This window comes from Trachypithecus francoisi, unplaced genomic scaffold, assembly GCF_009764315.1.
Source record: "Trachypithecus francoisi isolate TF-2019V2 unplaced genomic scaffold, Tfra_2.0 Lachesis_group16, whole genome shotgun sequence".
NCBI classification, from domain to species: Eukaryota; Metazoa; Chordata; class Mammalia; order Primates; family Cercopithecidae; genus Trachypithecus; species Trachypithecus francoisi.
In genome coordinates, this window is record NW_022681461.1 from 96,926,283 (window position 1) to 96,942,028 (window position 15,746).

The 15,746-nt window shown below is 59.5% G+C and overlaps 1 protein-coding gene across 1 annotated transcript; it reads right to left on the bottom strand.

The window, feature by feature from the left end:
- Positions 1 to 432: 432 nt before the first annotated feature.
- LOC117099177 (beta-lactoglobulin-2) lies at positions 433 to 7,470 on the bottom strand. The gene is made up of 6 exons (XM_033238596.1): positions 7,310 to 7,470; positions 5,847 to 5,983; positions 4,661 to 4,734; positions 4,304 to 4,423; positions 3,303 to 3,398; positions 433 to 2,412 (listed from the first exon to the last, which is right to left on the bottom strand). The coding sequence occupies exons 1-6, from the start codon at positions 7,418 to 7,420 to the stop codon at positions 2,387 to 2,389; spliced, it is 564 nt and encodes a 187-aa protein (XP_033094487.1). The 5' UTR covers positions 7,421 to 7,470; the 3' UTR covers positions 433 to 2,386.
- Between the last annotated feature and the right edge of the window lie 8,276 nt (positions 7,471 to 15,746).

Below are 15,746 nucleotides of genomic sequence, written 5' to 3' on the forward strand. Positions count from 1 at the left end.
ACTACAGGTGCCCGCCACCACATCTGGCTAATTTTTTGTATTTTTAGTAGAGACGGGATTTCACCGTGTTAACCAGGATGGTCTCGATCTCCTGACCTCATGATCTGCCCGCCTCGGCCTCCCAAAGTGCTGAGATTATAGGCATGAGCCACTGCACCGGGCTGAAGTCAAACCTTTTAATCAGCCTTTTGATCTATGCAAATAGCCTTTTCTATCTTTTGCTCAGTGCTTTTTCTTTTTTTTTTCTTTCAGAGACAGGATCTCACTCTGTTGCCCAAGCTGGAGTGCAGTGGTGTGATATCATGGCTTACCGCAGCCTCAAACTCCTGAGCTCGAGGGATCTGCCAGCCTTAGCCTCCCAAGTAGCTGCAACTATAGACACATATCACAATGCACAGCTATTTTTTTTTCTTTTTCTTTTTTTTATTTGGGACTGCTTTTTTTTAAAGGTGTTTTTTTTTTAGAGACAGGGTCTTGTTATGTTGCCCAGGCTGGTCTCAAACTCCTGAGCTCAAGCTATCGTTTGGCCCCCAGCCTTCCACAGTGATGGGATTACAGGCATGACCCACCACGCCGGCCTTTTAAGGAGTTCTGATTTACATATGTATTTACATATGTGATATGAACCCTTCGTCACTTTTGCTGCAAATGTTAATTTCACATTGTTCTTTCCATTTTGATAGTGTTGAAGATGTCTTTGATGTGCCGAATTTAAAGCGCTCAACCTTTCCCCTGGTATTGATACTGTCCTTGTAGGCACCCCATCCGCAAGTTATAGAAAGTATAGAAGTTTCAAGATTTCCTTCCTTTTATTCAGAATTGATCAGGAACGAATTTTAAGATAATGTGTAGGTGAGATAGCCAATCTTATTTCCCCCGATCTGTCTTGCCCATTTCCCTCGACACTATTTATTGAATAAATAACGCTTTTTTAGGACAGGCCATTTGTACCATCTCTGAAGGTGTTGTATACATTCAGGTTCATTCCTTGACTTGGTACCCAGTTTCTTGCTGTTCTTTTGCCCTGAGCTAATGTCACACGCTTCTCATCACTGCTGTTGGATATTAGGATAGAATGGTAGAGCCATCTGCATGATGCTTCTTTTAAAAATGTTTCCAAACTTTTATTCCTTCATGTCAATTTTAGATACAGATCTGCAGTTTGGGGAAAAATCCCACTGGAAGAGTAATGGAATTGCTGAAGTGTATGGGTGAACCTGAGGTTATCAACTCAACGGTGCTGAGAGAGACGCAGCACTCTCGCGTCGCTATTTATCCCGGTCATTTTAGGGCCCCAGAAAAAGCTATTTTTTATGATCTTACAAATTCCATAAACCTCTTGTTACACGTGTGCTTTGTGAGTCGTTTTTCCTTGTGTTTTTCCAGCCGGACTCGTTGATTTTCAGGAGAACCGTGGGGCTTCATCATCAGCTTCACCACCAGCTCTGGGGGTTTCATTCCGTTGTGTTTATCCCACGTGGGGGAGAAAGGGGAGAAGTGGGAGAAGGGGGAGAAGGGGGAGAAGGCCTCACTGGAGGCGTGTTCAGGGCAGCCGCTGGCCATACCTGTCTCGGGAGTTCCAGATGACAAGTATCAAGTCCTTGACCCAGTTTCCTCAGAGCCTGCCCTGCCGATGGGCGGCCCTGGCTCGCCGGGAGCAGAAGCGGGTACTGCCCTTCAGAATCCTGGGCTCGGAGGAGTGGGCGTTGGCCAGTCTCACCTGCCACACAGGTACAGCCGTCCTTGTTTACCTGGCGGCCCTGCTGGACTCCTACAGAGAGCAGGGTCTGGAGCTGGGCTCACTCAGGGTTCTCAGACCTCAGTAGGGACATATGTGTTTGCTCACAGAGCGTGGAGGCCGCCTCTCTAGAGGGTCCCCAGCAGACCCAGGTGAGGCGGGTCAGAGTGGAGAGGAGCTGGAGTCTGAGAACAGCCTCTGTGGGTCAAGTTCCTGAAGGACACTTGGGGGTCACCCCAGCAGCTCTCGGGGGGCACATCGGAGGCACCTGGGGCTACAGTGTTCCGCTCATTGTATATGTTTTGGAGGCATCTGGTGCTGTGGGCAGGAGCTCAGGGGGCCATGTGCCCCGTCCTCACCACCCTGGGTGTGCGCCAAGCCCACAGACCAGGCTGGGGCATGCTGTTGGCCCTTGGCTGTTGGTTGGCAGGTGGTTGGTAGGACCTTCCCAGCAGGGGAGGGGACCAGGAGACAGGCAGGGTTGGGCCCCAGGCTGTGGAGCTTCCTTGGGGCCCTGAGATGCAAAAGGGCTTCCAGCGGGGATCTGGGGCAGTCTAGGTCACAAACCAAGGTGAAGGGGGTGGAAGAGGGGCTGAGGGCAACAGAGGGGTAAGGGACCCAGGCAGGAAGACTCCGGAGCCGCCAGACCTAGGCTCGAGGTGGGGGACAAGGGCCTGTGGAGCAGAAAAGAAAAAGCTGGTGATTCTGAGGACTTCACTTATTCATTTTGAAATCAATCAATCAATCAATCAATCAATCACATAGCACAAAACAGCTGTCCCTCAGTGGCATCACCTGGCCTTCTGCCTCCCCATGTTGGCTGTGTCCTGCCAGGGCCCTGTGCTCTGTGGAAACCCAGTTCCCTTGGGGGCCCACGAGGCCCCACCACTGCCCCACTCAGCCTTGGAGCTCATCCCTGCCCTCCTCTGCTCGACTCCTGTTCCATCTGCATGACCCCTCTTCCAGGGAGCCTTCCTCACCTCATCCCATCTCAGGGCTACCCACTCTGGCTGCCTGTATTCACACAGCATGGTCAGGCTCCCCAAACCCTGCTCTAGCCCAGACTCCCACCTCTGTAGCCCTTGCCTCTAATAAATCAGGTAATTACAATGCTTGCTACAATGTAACCTGCACTAGGGCTGGATGATGCATCTGTCTTGTTCTAAGTGAATCCCAAACTCCCAGAACAGGCCTGGCCTGTGTGTGTTGATTGACTGAATGATGTGTTGGGAGGCAGCAGAGGGGAGAGGCTGGCTGGGCACTTGGCTCAGGAGGCAGGAGATCTGGATCCCTTCCAGCTCCTCCTCCTGGCTGTGCAACTTGGGCTTGTTACTGAACATCTCTGAGCCACAACTGTAGAGTGGAGACGGCATCGGGCCCGTATCACTGTGTCACGCGGGGCTGGTGAGATCCGGCAGCCGCTGAAGCAGCCCACACAGGCCTGGCCGTAAGGGGAGTGGGGATGGGCTACACCCTCTGTCGTGCTGGCTGGGAAGACCAGGCCCCCGACCCTTGGGTCTTCCTCCCGTCTGGCTCCGGGACGTGGCTGGGGGGCAGTGCTCACCATCTATGTTGAAGACCGCGGCTTTCTGTAGGTGGAATTTCTCCACGTACTCCAAGTATCTTCCCACCCATTTGGGGTCCTCCTGCATTCTTCTGGCTAGAATCAGAGGAGCTGACAGTGAGGGACTGAGGCCTGGAGCCTCTGTCTTTTCTGCCCTCCTCCTCTGCGGAGAACAATGGGGAGGCAGAGGCCCTGGGGATCTACCAGCCCACCACTAAGTTGCCATGGGCTGGGGGCTCGTCGGACCATGGCAGCACCCCCTCTGCGACCTCCCGGGCCCGGCCAGCTCTGATGCAGTGGCCCCAACCCTGTCTCCTCTAAACACAGGTCTGTTCTGAGCATGGCAGGTAAAGTGCCCCTGGAAGGAGGGAGTCAGGCCTGGCCCGTCTCAGTGGAGATCCCCAGAAGGTCCCGAGTTCCGGCCTGGCGCCACCCTTCCCACCCCCTCAACCTTCTCAGCCCTGGGGCCTCTCGACTGCTGCTGTACCACTCCCCCACCCCATCCCGGGCTCGGGCTCCGGCTGATCCTCCGCCCTGAAATGCCCCCAGGCCCATCTATCTCCACCTCGTCTTCAGGACACTGCAGCCCCTTGATGCCCCCGACTCTGTCCCCTGTGCCCTTTGAGCCCTTCTCCCATGGTGCTTTTACTTTCAGACCCACAGGACCCCGAGACATTGCTTGATAAGGAGGAAGACAAGGAAGGCATTTTTTCAGTTCCATCCACAGATAATTCAAGCTCCCAGTGCAGTGCCCAGAGCTGGGCCCACCTCATAGCCGACCCGCAGTGCATGTCCTGCGTGGGGACACCCTCCCTGAGGGTGCGCTCAGCTGCAGCTCAGCCCGAGGCTGCCTGCGCCTTCAGAACACCCTGCACAGAAGGCCCCCTCCCAGACAGGACGGCAAGTCTCCGCACAGACCCAGGAGTGTCCGGCAGCTCCTCCCTCCTGTCTGGGGACCGGGGCACTGCACCGGCCAGTGCTGGGGAGAGCTGGCCACTTACCCAGCAGCACCCACAGGCTGGTGATCTCGTCATCCTCAAAGCGCACGTAAAGAATGAGGTTGCTGTAGTCGGTGCTGACGAAGCGTACGTGGATGCTGCCGCCCTCAACTGTGGGAGACCCTGGGGCTGGGTGATACACGATGCCTCACTCCTCTGTCCCCCAGGCCCTGGACCCCCCCATGGCCTGTGGACAGTGCAGTGCTACCAAGAGAATGCACGGCCTCCTTCCAGTACCTGGTCTTCTCCCAAAGCTGACAGCCCCTCCTGAGTGTTGCGGCCAGGACTGGGCGTCTGAGCGTCCCTTGCTCGCCCCTCCCTACTCAGAGCCCAGCCTGGATCCCGGACAGGGGCACTCACAGGAGCCTTGGTACTGGCCTTGCAACTGGGTTGGATGGACAGTGATGTTTGCTTCTTTACACACCCCTTCTCCCCTGGGAAAGGAGAAGGGGACCAGGGCCTGGTCAGCCTCCAACTCTGTCCTGTTGTCTTGCCCCAGGATATGGTGGCCCTCTCAGGGCTCTCTACCAGGGGACACTGGGGCTGCCACCAGCTGAGAGCCCTACTGTCCTCCCCGGGGGGTCAGCTCCCCAGGCTCAAGGTCAGCCTTGTCCTGGCACAGCACCAGGGTCATGCAGCCAGGAGGAGGCGATGCCTGGGGGTGCTGGGGATGGGGTCGGAGTGAGGAAGTGGGGTCGTCCTCATTTCTGGGATGACACCAAACCTCCTGGAGTGGGTTGGTCCCAGTCTGGCCTTGGCTCTGAACTCCAGGTCTTGGAGGCTGTCCTGCCTGTCCCCACTTGCTCTGGCTCTGTGCATAGACAGAGGCCCCTCACCCCCATGCTCCTGCCTCTGTGCACAGACAGAGCCCCCCTCACTCCCATAGTCCTGCCTCTGTCCACAGACAGAGCCCCCCTCACTCCCATGCCCTTTGCTCTGGGGTCTTCAGTTTCTCATCTGGGGTGGGTACCCGCCAACCCCTGGGACTCTGCAGGCCTCCGCACAGCATGTCTGTGACCAAGTGGCTACTAGGATGTGGGTCTCACTGCCTTCAGAGCTGTGGGTGCAGGTGGAATAATGTAAGCTTGTTGTTGATGTCATTGGGCTCAGCGCAGCTTGTCCCCAGGGCCGATTTTCTTTTGCTGACAGCGCAGCTGTCCTTGGGATTCCCTGACTTACGTCGGGGCCGAAAGGGGCGTGGACCCAGGTGGCTGTGGTCCTTGGGAGAGGGTTGTTGGGAATTAGGCAACTTTCAAACACTGGAGATCGCACATTTAAAAAGCCAGACGCCGGCTTCCTTCACAGCTGGAACACAGGCCCATGGCCCAGTGGGCATGTCTGCTGGGACCGGACGTGGCCTCCGGGGCTGGGCTGGTGTTTCCTGCCTGCCTGCTTCTGGCAGCTTCCAAGCTTATCCCTCTTGGAGCGGGGTCTTGGGCCTCAGCTTGGTGTGATGTTACCCTGCCTTGGAACATTGTCACTGTCCCTTGGGGGTCCCTGGGTCTGAGAAGGAACGCCTGAGAGGGGTGGTAGGAGCCATGCTTACTTCCAGAACAGCACAAAGTCCACGTCCCCACCGTCCCTGGTCTGGATGGAGTGGAGAGCAAGCCTCAGAGGGTCGGCCGGAGAGACCAGGTTTGCGTGGCTGGCTGCCAGCTGCAGGGTGAGCCAGCGCCCCTCCACCTGCAGGGGTACGGGCCGGGGCAGGAGAGGCCGGCTAGTGCTCGGCCATGTGGCACCCCCTCCACCTGCAGGGGTACGGGCCGGGGCAGGAGAGGCCGGCTAGTGCCCAGTCGTGTGGCACCCCACCACCTGCAGGGGTACGGGCCGGGGCGGGAGAGGCCAGCTAGTGCCCAGTCGTGTGGCACCCCCTCCACCTGCAGGGGTGCGGGCCAGGGCGGGAGAGGCCAGCTAGTGCCCGGCCATGTGGCACCCCCTCCACCTGCAGGGGTACGGGCCAGGGCGGGAGAGGCCGGCTAGTGCCCAGTCGTGTGGCACCCCACCACCTGCAGGGGTACGGGCCGGGGCAGGAGAGGCCGGCTAGTGCCCAGTCGTGTGGCACCCCACCACCTGCAGGGGTACGGGCCGGGGCAGGGGAGGGCTAGTGCCCGGCCGTGTGACACCCCCTCCACCTGCAGGGGTGCGGGCTGGGATGGGAGAGACTGGCTAGTGCCTGGCTGTGGACACCAGTAGGCCACCCTCTGAGCTCTCAGGCCCCAGCTTTGGCACTGAGCACGGTCAGCAGGTGGTCGTGCCCCTCCCAGGGGGCTGTATTGGCAAACGTTCCCTCTTTCTGGTCAATATTGGCAAATGCTCATCTGTGGATCCAGGTGGAGGATAAGCCGTGCTTCCTTTTTGGGAAGAGTCACCTCCCATCCCCTTCTCTCAGATCTCTGTCCAATCCCTTTCCACACTTGCTACCCTCACCCTCACTTCCCTCAGCCCCGCACCCCTGCCCCTGCCTGATCCAAGCGCTGTTCCCCTGGCCAGGGAGGGTAGAGGGGAGGGTCTGGCTCTGTGCTGGGCGTCCCTCCATCCCCGCACTCCCACCAGCAGCACCAGGACCCCAGGGGCCACACAGGGAGGAGGAACTGGGACCCTCCCTGCACCCGGGGCTGGCCTCTTCGTGTCACCCAGGGTGAACCCCTCCCCTGCTCCCTGCCTGGGCCCAGCGTCTGGGTGCACTGCTTCACTGGACGCCGCCCTGCAGCCTTCTCCTGAGACTGCTGTTGTGCCGCGGCTTCCACAGCCAGGAGAGAGGGAAGGGCCCCGAGGTTAATCAGTGGCTGCTGGTTCCGGCTGTGCAGGAGGACAGAGCCCGTTCCTGCCTGGGTTGGACCCAGGCCCAGGTGCAGCTCACCCTTCAGAGCTGCTGCAGGGTCAGGCAGGGCCCAAACCCCAGCCCCCGCCCACCTGCCCCCACCCCCTGCACCTCCTCAATGTGACACTCGTGTCATCCCCAGCCGGTGTTCCAAGCCTGAGTCTGGGGACTGGACCCACGACACTTACCTTCTGCGCGTCAAAGTCCGGCTGTACCGGCACTTCTTCCAGAGCCTTCTGGCCACCCGCCAGGCCCAGGCCAAGGGCCAGCAGCAGGAGAGGGCCTTTCTCCAGGGCCATGACTCCGGGGAAGGGAGAGTGCCCCCAACCAGCTCCCTCCTCTGTGCTGCCCAGACCCACCCCACCTTCCCACCCGCCACCTAAAAGTTCCAAGTTCCGCAACCCTACCCCAGGAATGACGCCACCTCCCCCGCACCCCCCGGTGTCTAAAGTGATGGGAAGCTGTTGTGTGGACTGGGTGTGGAGTGGCTGTTGGGGCAGTTTAACTGCATTGCACGTCTGTCCTGGATTCTGGGATGAGGCCTGTGGCCTGAGGGGGGCTGGGAAGAGGGCAGAGGAGGATGTGGGCTCATTCAGGCCTGCAGCCCCTCCTCCCCAGGCCCCTGGTCCCCAGTGTGTTTGTCCACCAGCTGCTGGAGCCACGAATGCCAGGATCACTCTCACATCCCTGTTCACCTCCTGCTCACGGTGAGCCTGCCTGAGTGTGGGGAGGGTGGAGGGGGTGGGGCCTGCCTGAGTGTGGGGAGGGTGGAGGGGGTGGGGCCTGCCTGGGTGTGGGGAGGGTGGAGGGGGTGACGCAGACCAGCCCTGGGATGGCACTCGGCACGCGCTGGGCACTGAGCCCTCACGGGGCATCTGCCCCTTGTTCCTGCTTACTGCAAACGTCTCCCACCAGCCCTCTCTCTCCAACCCTGGAGCCACTCCCAGCCCAGGCCATGAGCCTCTCTCTTGCCCTGTCCTCCTGCCCTCATGTGTCCAGAGGCCAGTGTGGGGTCAGGTCAGGTGCTCCCTGCTCACCCGCCTTGGGTCCTCCTTTGCCATCTGGATTAAGTGCGGATCTCCAGGCCACAAAGCCCCTGTGGTCTGCCCCTTCCCCACTCCCTCCTTCCCTGCTGCAGCTGCAGAGATGCCTGCCAGCCCTTGAATGTGGCACCTGCCTCTGTACCCCACGCCCGCCCTCCTTCCTCCTGCCTGGGGCTGCATGGGGCTGAGGAGAGGCTGCCCGGCCCCCATAGGTTCCAGCTTCCAGGGAGTCTGGGGTCTGGTTTGAGGAGTACCGCTGGCCTCAGGGTGACCACTGGCTTGGCCCCAGCATTCTTAGATAGACACTAGGGGGCTACTCTGGGCTGGTGCTGCAGGGTTAACTCTAGGAGTGACGCACCCACCCCCCACCATGGGATGTGGGCAGTCCCAAGTTCAACCCACTGAGCTTGTTTTCTCTCCAAAGATGGAGAGGGGGCAGGGATGACACGGTCTGTGCAGGGTGCTCTGAGGACGGAGTCAGGTAATAAAGAAAAGAGCTTAGTTGAGTGCCTGCCCCTCATAAGCTCACTGTGAAGTCAGCTCCCGGCCAAAGGTCCTGCCAAGGGTCCGGTTAGGTTTGCATGAAATGCCCCCAGCCCATCGGGGAGTCTCCAAAGCCCAGGCTGGGGAGGGCCTGGCCTGATTTGCAGGGTCTTTCTGGAGGCTTCCATCAGCAGGCCAGGGTGAGGCAGCTCTCTGAGGTCAGACTTGGGAACGGCCATGGCCACAGACACAGGGACTCAGGTGGCCTGAGGAGACCTCGGGCCCGTCCCCTATGTCCTGGAAGACAGAGCAGCTGCCACCCATGGCTGACTCAGTCTGGGCTCCCACACACCCTCCAATGCTGAGCTGGCTGTTCCTGAGTCAAGGGGCCAGGGACCAATACAGCATCTCACACCCCACCCACAGCCCCTGCGCCCTGGGAACGCCCCACCCTGCACCCGCATGCAGGTTCCAGAAAGGGCCAGGGCCGGGCAGGGCTCAGTGCAGGGTGGCAGCGTCTGGCCTCCATCCCTCTTCCTCCTTCTGGGTGCAGGATGTCACTCAACAGCAGCCACGCTCAACCTCAAGTTTGCCTGTTTGGTTGGGCCTTGGGGGTCTTAGCGCTCCCTGTGGACATTCCAGGGCCCAGCTGCTGCCCTGGGTCTATGATTTCTGCCTCTGGGCACCTTCCTCTACTTCCCAACCTCCCTGGTGGCCAGGTGCTGGCCTGAGATCTGCGTGCAGGGATGAGTGTGCAAGTGTATGTGCATGCAGGGGTGTGTGTGTGCAGGTGTGTGTGAGTGCAAGGGTGTGTGTGTGCAGGTGTGTGTGAGTGCAGGGGTGTGTGTATCCAGGTGTGTGAGTGGAGGGGTGTGCGTGTGCAGGTGTGTGTGAGTGGAGGGGTGTGCGTGTGCAGGTGTGTGTGAGTGGAGGGGTGTGCGTGTGCAGGTGTGTGTGAGTGCAGGGGTGTGCGTGTGCAGGTGTGCGTGAGTGCAGGGGTGTGAGTGTGCAGGTGTGTGTGAGTGGAGGGGTGTGAGTATGCAGGTGTGTGTGAGTGGAGGGGTGTGCATGTGCAGGTGTGTGTGAGTGCAGGGGTGTGCGTGTGCAGGTGTGTGTGAGTGCAGGGGTGTGTGTGTGCAGGTGTGTGTGCGTGGAGGGGTGTGAGTGTGCAGGTGTGTGTGAGTGGAGGGGTGTGCGTGTGCAGGTGTGTGTGAGTGCAGGGGTGTGTATGTGCAGGTGTGCATGAGTGCAGGGGTGTGTGTATCCAGGTGTGTGAGTGGAGGGGTGTGAGTATGCAGGTGTGTGTGCATGGAGGGGTGTGAGTATGCAGGTGTGCGTGAGTGGAGGGGTGTGAGTATACAGGTGTGTGTGAGTGGAGGGGTGTGCATGTGCAGGTGTGTGTGAGTGCAGGGGTGTGCATATGCAGGTGTGTGTGAGTGGAGGGGTGTGCATGTGCAGGTGTGCGTGAGTGGAGGGGTGTGCATATGCAGGTGTGTGTGAGTGGAGGGGTGTGCGTGTGCAGGTGTGTGTGAGTGCAGGGGTGTGTGTGTGTGCAGGTGTGTGTGAGTGCAGGGGTGTGCATATGCAGGTGTGTGTGAGTGGAGGTGTGTGCATGTGCAGGTGTGCGTGAGTGGAGGGGTGTGCATATGCAGGTGTGTGTGAGTGGAGGGGTGTGCGTGTGCAGGTGTGTGTGAGTGCAGGGGTGTGTGTGTGTGCAGGTGTGTGTGAGTGCAGGGGTGTGTGTATCCAGGTGTGTGAGTGGAGGGGTGTGAGTATGCAGGTGTGTGTGAGTGGAGGGGTGTACGTGTGCAGGTGTGAGTGGAGGGGTGTGCGTGTGCAGGTGTGCGTGAGTGGAGGGGTGTGCATGTGCAGGTGTGCGTGAGTGGAGGGGTGTGCGTGTGCAGGTGTGCGTGAGTGGAGGGGTGTGCGTGTGCAGGTGTGCGTGAGTGCAGGGGTGTGTGTGTGCAGGTGTGCGTGAGTGCAGGGGTGTGTGTATCCCGGTGTGTGAGTGGAGGGGTGTGAGTATGCAGGTGTGTGTGCATGGAGGGGTGTGAGTATGCAGGTGTGTGAGTGGAGGGGTGTGAGTATGCAGGTGTGTGTGAATGGAGGGGTGTGTGTATGCAGGTGTGTGTGAGTGCAGGGGTGTGCATGTGTAAGTGTGCTTGTGTGCACGTGTGTGTTCAGATGTGTGTGCAAGTGCGAGGTCAGGAGTGTGAGTGCATGGGTGTGAATTCAGGACGTGTGCAAGTGTGTGAGTGCTGCTGTGTGTGTATATGTGTGTGCAGGTGTGAGTGCAGATGTATCTGTGCAAGTGTGAAGTCAGGAGTGTGAGTGCAGGGGTCTGTGTGCAGGGGTGTGTATGCAGGTGTGTGTGAGTGGAGCGAGTGAGTGCAGGGGTGTGCATGTGTAAGTGTGTGAGTGTACACATGTGTGTGTGCAGGTGTGTGTGCAAGTGTGAGGTCAGGAGTGTGAATGCAGATGTGTGAGTACAGGGTGTGTGCAAGTGTGTGTGCAGGTGTAGGTGCAGATGTGTGTGTACAAGTGTGAGGTCAGGGGTGTGTGTGCAGGGGTGTATGAGTGCACAAGTGTATATGTGTGCAGGGCTGTGTGTGCAGTGGGCAGACAGAAGGGGTGACTGGAGACAAGGAACGGGGCACCAAGACTGGGTGCCAGTTTCATGCTATCTGGGGTGGGAGGAGGCTGTGGCTCTTCCTGTGACCTCAGTGGGAGCTTCTGGGAGGGTCCTCACCTGCCCGGTGAGCCCTGCACACCTGGGTAGAGAGAGTAGGGTCTTCCTCGGTCTGCAGTAGGGTCTTCCCACCTGGATGTTCTGACCGAGGCCAGGCCCTGGACTAGCCATCTTTAACCAGCACTGCCTAGCAGCCTCTGGCCCAGTGGACTGGGGACTGCACTGGGAGGGCCGTCCTTGGAGCCAGACCCCGTCCCCTCTGGTGGAAAAGGCCGCTGGCCCAGAGCAGCAGGTGTGGACAGGAGCAGGGGTCCATTCACCCACAGCTGGAGTTTGTACACCTTGCTGTGGATTAAAGCAGAAAGCAGAAGTCACTGCAGGAGCTCAGTGACCTGATCCCCCAGCCCTGCCCACAGCAGCAGCAGCCCAGCTCCAGACTCTGCAGAGCCCTGGACCAGCCAAACCCACTCCAGATGGCCCCTGGTCTCCTGGCTGCCTCTTGGCCCACATGTTCTCAGGGTGAATTTCCTACTGGGAAGTGTGGTCGTCCCACAGCCTGCTCCAGTTCAGGTCCCAGCAAGAACCGAGGCTACACAAGCGGCCCCCGATGCTGTCCCTGACACCCTCTGTAGGTGTGCGGGTCTCCTATACCTGCTGCCCACGCTCACCCACGCAGCCATTCCTGCGGCCACCAGGGCTGCACCAGGTGGTGCATGGGGTTGTGGGGGTGGATACCAGGGAGGTCACAGATGACCAGCACCACCTGTGATGAGGATGGCAGGTGAAGAGGGTACCCTGGCATCTCCATGGAGGGAGACCAGCCCATGGGATGGGGCCCCAGCCCCTGATCCTCACAGCCCAACCCCCGGACTCTGTTCCTTTTCTCTTTCCACTGTCCTGGTATGGGTGCTCCTGTCCAGGGTTTGAGCAGCACCTGCCTCGGGCCTCTGCCACAGGGAGGCTGCCTGCCTTGTGATTTTTCCATGTCAGTCACGATAAGGAAAGAGACCACTACTCCTCCTGCTGCATTTTTTGGTTCCCTGACAAAGTCAGAGCCATGAGAGTGAGATTGTCTTTGCTCTTCTCTGTGACAGAAAATGGAACAGCTCACACATGTGGGGATCCACCGGCCGCCTCCCACTCCAGTGTGCCCTGCCCCTCCCAGCTGGCTCAGCTCTGACCCCGTCTCCCTCACAGATCAGTCCTCGATGGGCACCTGCAGCCCAAGATCCAACCACGGACGCAGACCCAGACCACTGATATCTTGTGTCTCTGTCTCTCTGCCTGTCTCTCTCTGTCTCTCCATCTCTGTCTCTCTGTCTGCCTCTGTCTCTCTGTCTCTCCATCTCTGTCTCTCTCTGTCTCTCTATCTCTGTCTCTCTGTCTCTCTCTGTCTCTCCATCTTCTGTCTTTCTGCCTGTCTCTCTCTGTCTCTCCATCTCTGCTTCTGTCTCTCTCTGCCTCTTCATCTCTGTCTGTCTGCCTCTGTCTCTCTATCTCTGTCTCTCTCTGTCTCTCCTCTCTCTCTCTGTCTCTCTATCTCTGTCTCTCTGCCTGTCTCTCTCTGTCTCTCCATCTCTGTCTGTCTGCCTCTGTCTCTCTATCTCTGTCTCTCTGTCTCTCCATCTCTGTCTCTCCGTCTCTGTTTCTGTCTGTCTGTCTCTCTCTGTCTCTCCTTCTCTGTGTCTCTCTAGGTCAGAAGGATGGCAGGCCAGACACACGGAGGAGGGGGCAGAAGGACCTTCCTAACTCTAGCAAATCCCTCCTTCGCTGCCTCTGTGCCTCAGGCTCACCCAGCCCAGGCCCTGGCTTAACAGGACACCCCTCCATGGAGCACCCAGGAGCGTGAAGCTCACCTCCCTCTTCCTCAAACTTCCAACTGTGACTTTTATTCCCAAAGGGAAATCTGTGCACCCCAGACCCTGGTCTGCCCCTCCCCGCAGCGGCCTCCCCGCCACCACCCCGCCTGTCTTGGACTTTGAGCTGGTGGGGAGCGGACCTGCTCCAGTGTGAGAGGACCCTGGTATTCCCAGAATATGAGAAGCACAGTTGGGGAGCCACTGCTTGGGGTTTTTGAATTTCTGTGGTGTCATTTCCCCATTCCTGCCCCACCTCGCCTCACTGCCCCTTCCGGAACCTTCCCACCAAGTCACATTTCCATCAACAACTAGCTCACGCCAACCCCATCTGAGCCACCTGGGAGCCATGGTCACTTCTGCTCAAGAAGACCCTGGGGTGTAGAATTCTCTCACGCACTTTCCGGTTTTTCTAAACAGAAGCAGCCCTCCTGGTGAGATGTGCTGCTAGAGCTGGCACTGTCAGGGTCACCCGGGGTGTGAATAGGTCGCCGGCCTTGAGTTCGCCCAGGAGGAGCCGAGGGCTGCCACCCCACCTTCCAGGGGAGCAGCTCAGACGGGCGGCCCTGAGCCCTGTTACCAAGGCCCTCCTGGGGGGCTCAGGGCTGGGTAGGAGCCATAAGCGGTGGGGAAGCCCAGGGGAAAGGGGGTGGGTGTGGGGATTCGGCCCTGGGCTCTCTGAGGGGAGGAGGGGGTGCGGAGGACCTGGGGGCAGGGTGGGCGGCCACCAGAGCCCTTGTCCCATGCAGGAGTAGGAGGCCTTCGAGCTGCCGTTTTCCGGGAGTTTGATGTCTGACATGTAATACAGACACGGGGGTGCCTCTGCCCTCAGTCATGGTCCTTGGTGACACTGAGCTTCATGGAGTTTCATGGCCCCTCCACCTGGAGGCAGCAGGGCCCAGTATCCAGCCTGTGGCAGCCCTGCGGAGCCCCTCCTCTCCAGGTCCTGGGCTGCAGCAGCGATGGGGGCCGGTCATGCACAGGGCAGGTATGCACTTTCTCTCACGTCGTATTCTGGGCCAGGGTCTTGGGGGCCGCTGACTCCAAACCCCCTCCCCAGCTGGGCTGGCCAGCTTGGTGTGGCCCCATGGCCACGGGTGATGCTGATGAGGTGGTGGGGGCTCCCTGCATCTTCTCCTACCTGGGGCCATTGGGTCTGTGGCTGTGGGGAACACGGTAGGCAGGCCTGGCTGAGGGCCCCAGGTTCTGAGCCCTGCTTGGTCCCTGGCCAGCCGGTGGGGAGGTCTCAGGTGGCCCCCACCCCGAGGGGATCCCAGAGGAGGGAGGGGCAGTGTCCCACGGCTCCTGCCCTCTCCAAGGGTATCATTCTGCAGATCCCCTTTGTGAGCACATTCAGAGCCCTGTGTGTTCTCAGTGCAGTGCCCACAATAGGCCTGACTCAGCTGCCCCCTCACTGCCGCCTCCCTGTGTAGCAGGAGGCCAGTGCCTCAGCATCTCCGCCTGCAGAGTGCTGTGGGGTGCACAGGGTACTGTGGGGTGGCAGGGGTCCAGGACGGGCCTCAGGGGCCATTGGCTGCCCCCCTGCACCCTCCCCCTAGAACCTCCGGAGCACCTCCTGCTCAGGATGGAAGTCCGACTGCCGGGGCCCCGGCTGTCATACAGCAGGGCTCAGGCCAGACCCAGCCGCACGCTGAGGGGCTGCAGCCTCATCGTCCCTGATCATGGCCATTTGGGGACGTAGGGCTGCGGGGCTGTGGGGACATGGGGCTGCAGGGTGGATAAATGGCTTTGCCCGGGGGGCTTCTATGCACTGCCTCAGAGGCAGGGTGGCCCAAAGAGAACAGGCCCAGGATCCTCACCCACCAGCTCCCTCCCCTCCTTGCACCACCCGCCAGAATCAAAACATGTGGCAAGCCAGGGCCTCCTAGACGCAGAGCCAGGGCCTCCTAGACGCAGAGCCAGAGCCTCCTAGACACTGCCAGCCTTGGGTGACATCAGCTTCTGCTGATAAGGTCAGGTGGGTTCTTGGGGCTGGGCTGCCCTCCTGGGACTGGGATGGGCCTGGGAGAGATCTAGACCAGGGCACACCTGAGGGCCCTGAAATCTCAGACCCACTGCATGTTGCTTGATGGGGGTTCTGCCTGTTTCTCTGGGAAAAGGCCACGACTTTCCCTAAACTCCCAGGGAGCCCGTGGTCACCATGAACTTCAGAACCATTGGAGATGAGGCCGTACCTTTGCCCCTGAGGCCTTGGACCCTGTCTCCCAGCCTCCACCCACAAGTGGCTTCCAGTTGCTTTGGGGACATAGAATGGATATCACTGCCTGGGTGAGCTGGGTCTCTGGGCCATGGCAGCCAGACAGGTGGGGCAGTGGCCGTCAGGGGAGCTGAGCAGAGACCTCGCTGTGCCTCCGCAATGGCTGCCTGGGGGGCTCTGGCAGCACGCCTGCTACTCTGACCTGTGTGCACACATGTGCGTGTGTGAGCATGCGTGCCCGAGCCTGTGTGCGTGCATGACTGGGTAAGCACACACGTGTGATGCATGTCCACATTTCTGTTTGTGTGACCGTGAGCACGTGTTTGCTTCTGTGCA

Excerpts from the sequence above, each read along its gene's own strand:
- LOC117099177 (XM_033238596.1), bottom strand. The coding sequence starts at position 7,420 with ATGGCCCTGGAGAAAGGCCCTCTCCTGCTGCTGGCCCTTGGCCTGGGC. Across the intron at positions 4,735-5,846 it reads GACTTTGTGCTGTTCTGGAA|GGGAGAAGGGGTGTGTAAAG; the intron begins GTAAGCATGGCT and ends CTCCTTTCCCAG. Across the intron at positions 3,399-4,303 it reads CAGCCTGTGGGTGCTGCTGG|CCAGAAGAATGCAGGAGGAC; the intron begins GTAAGTGGCCAG and ends CTCTGATTCTAG.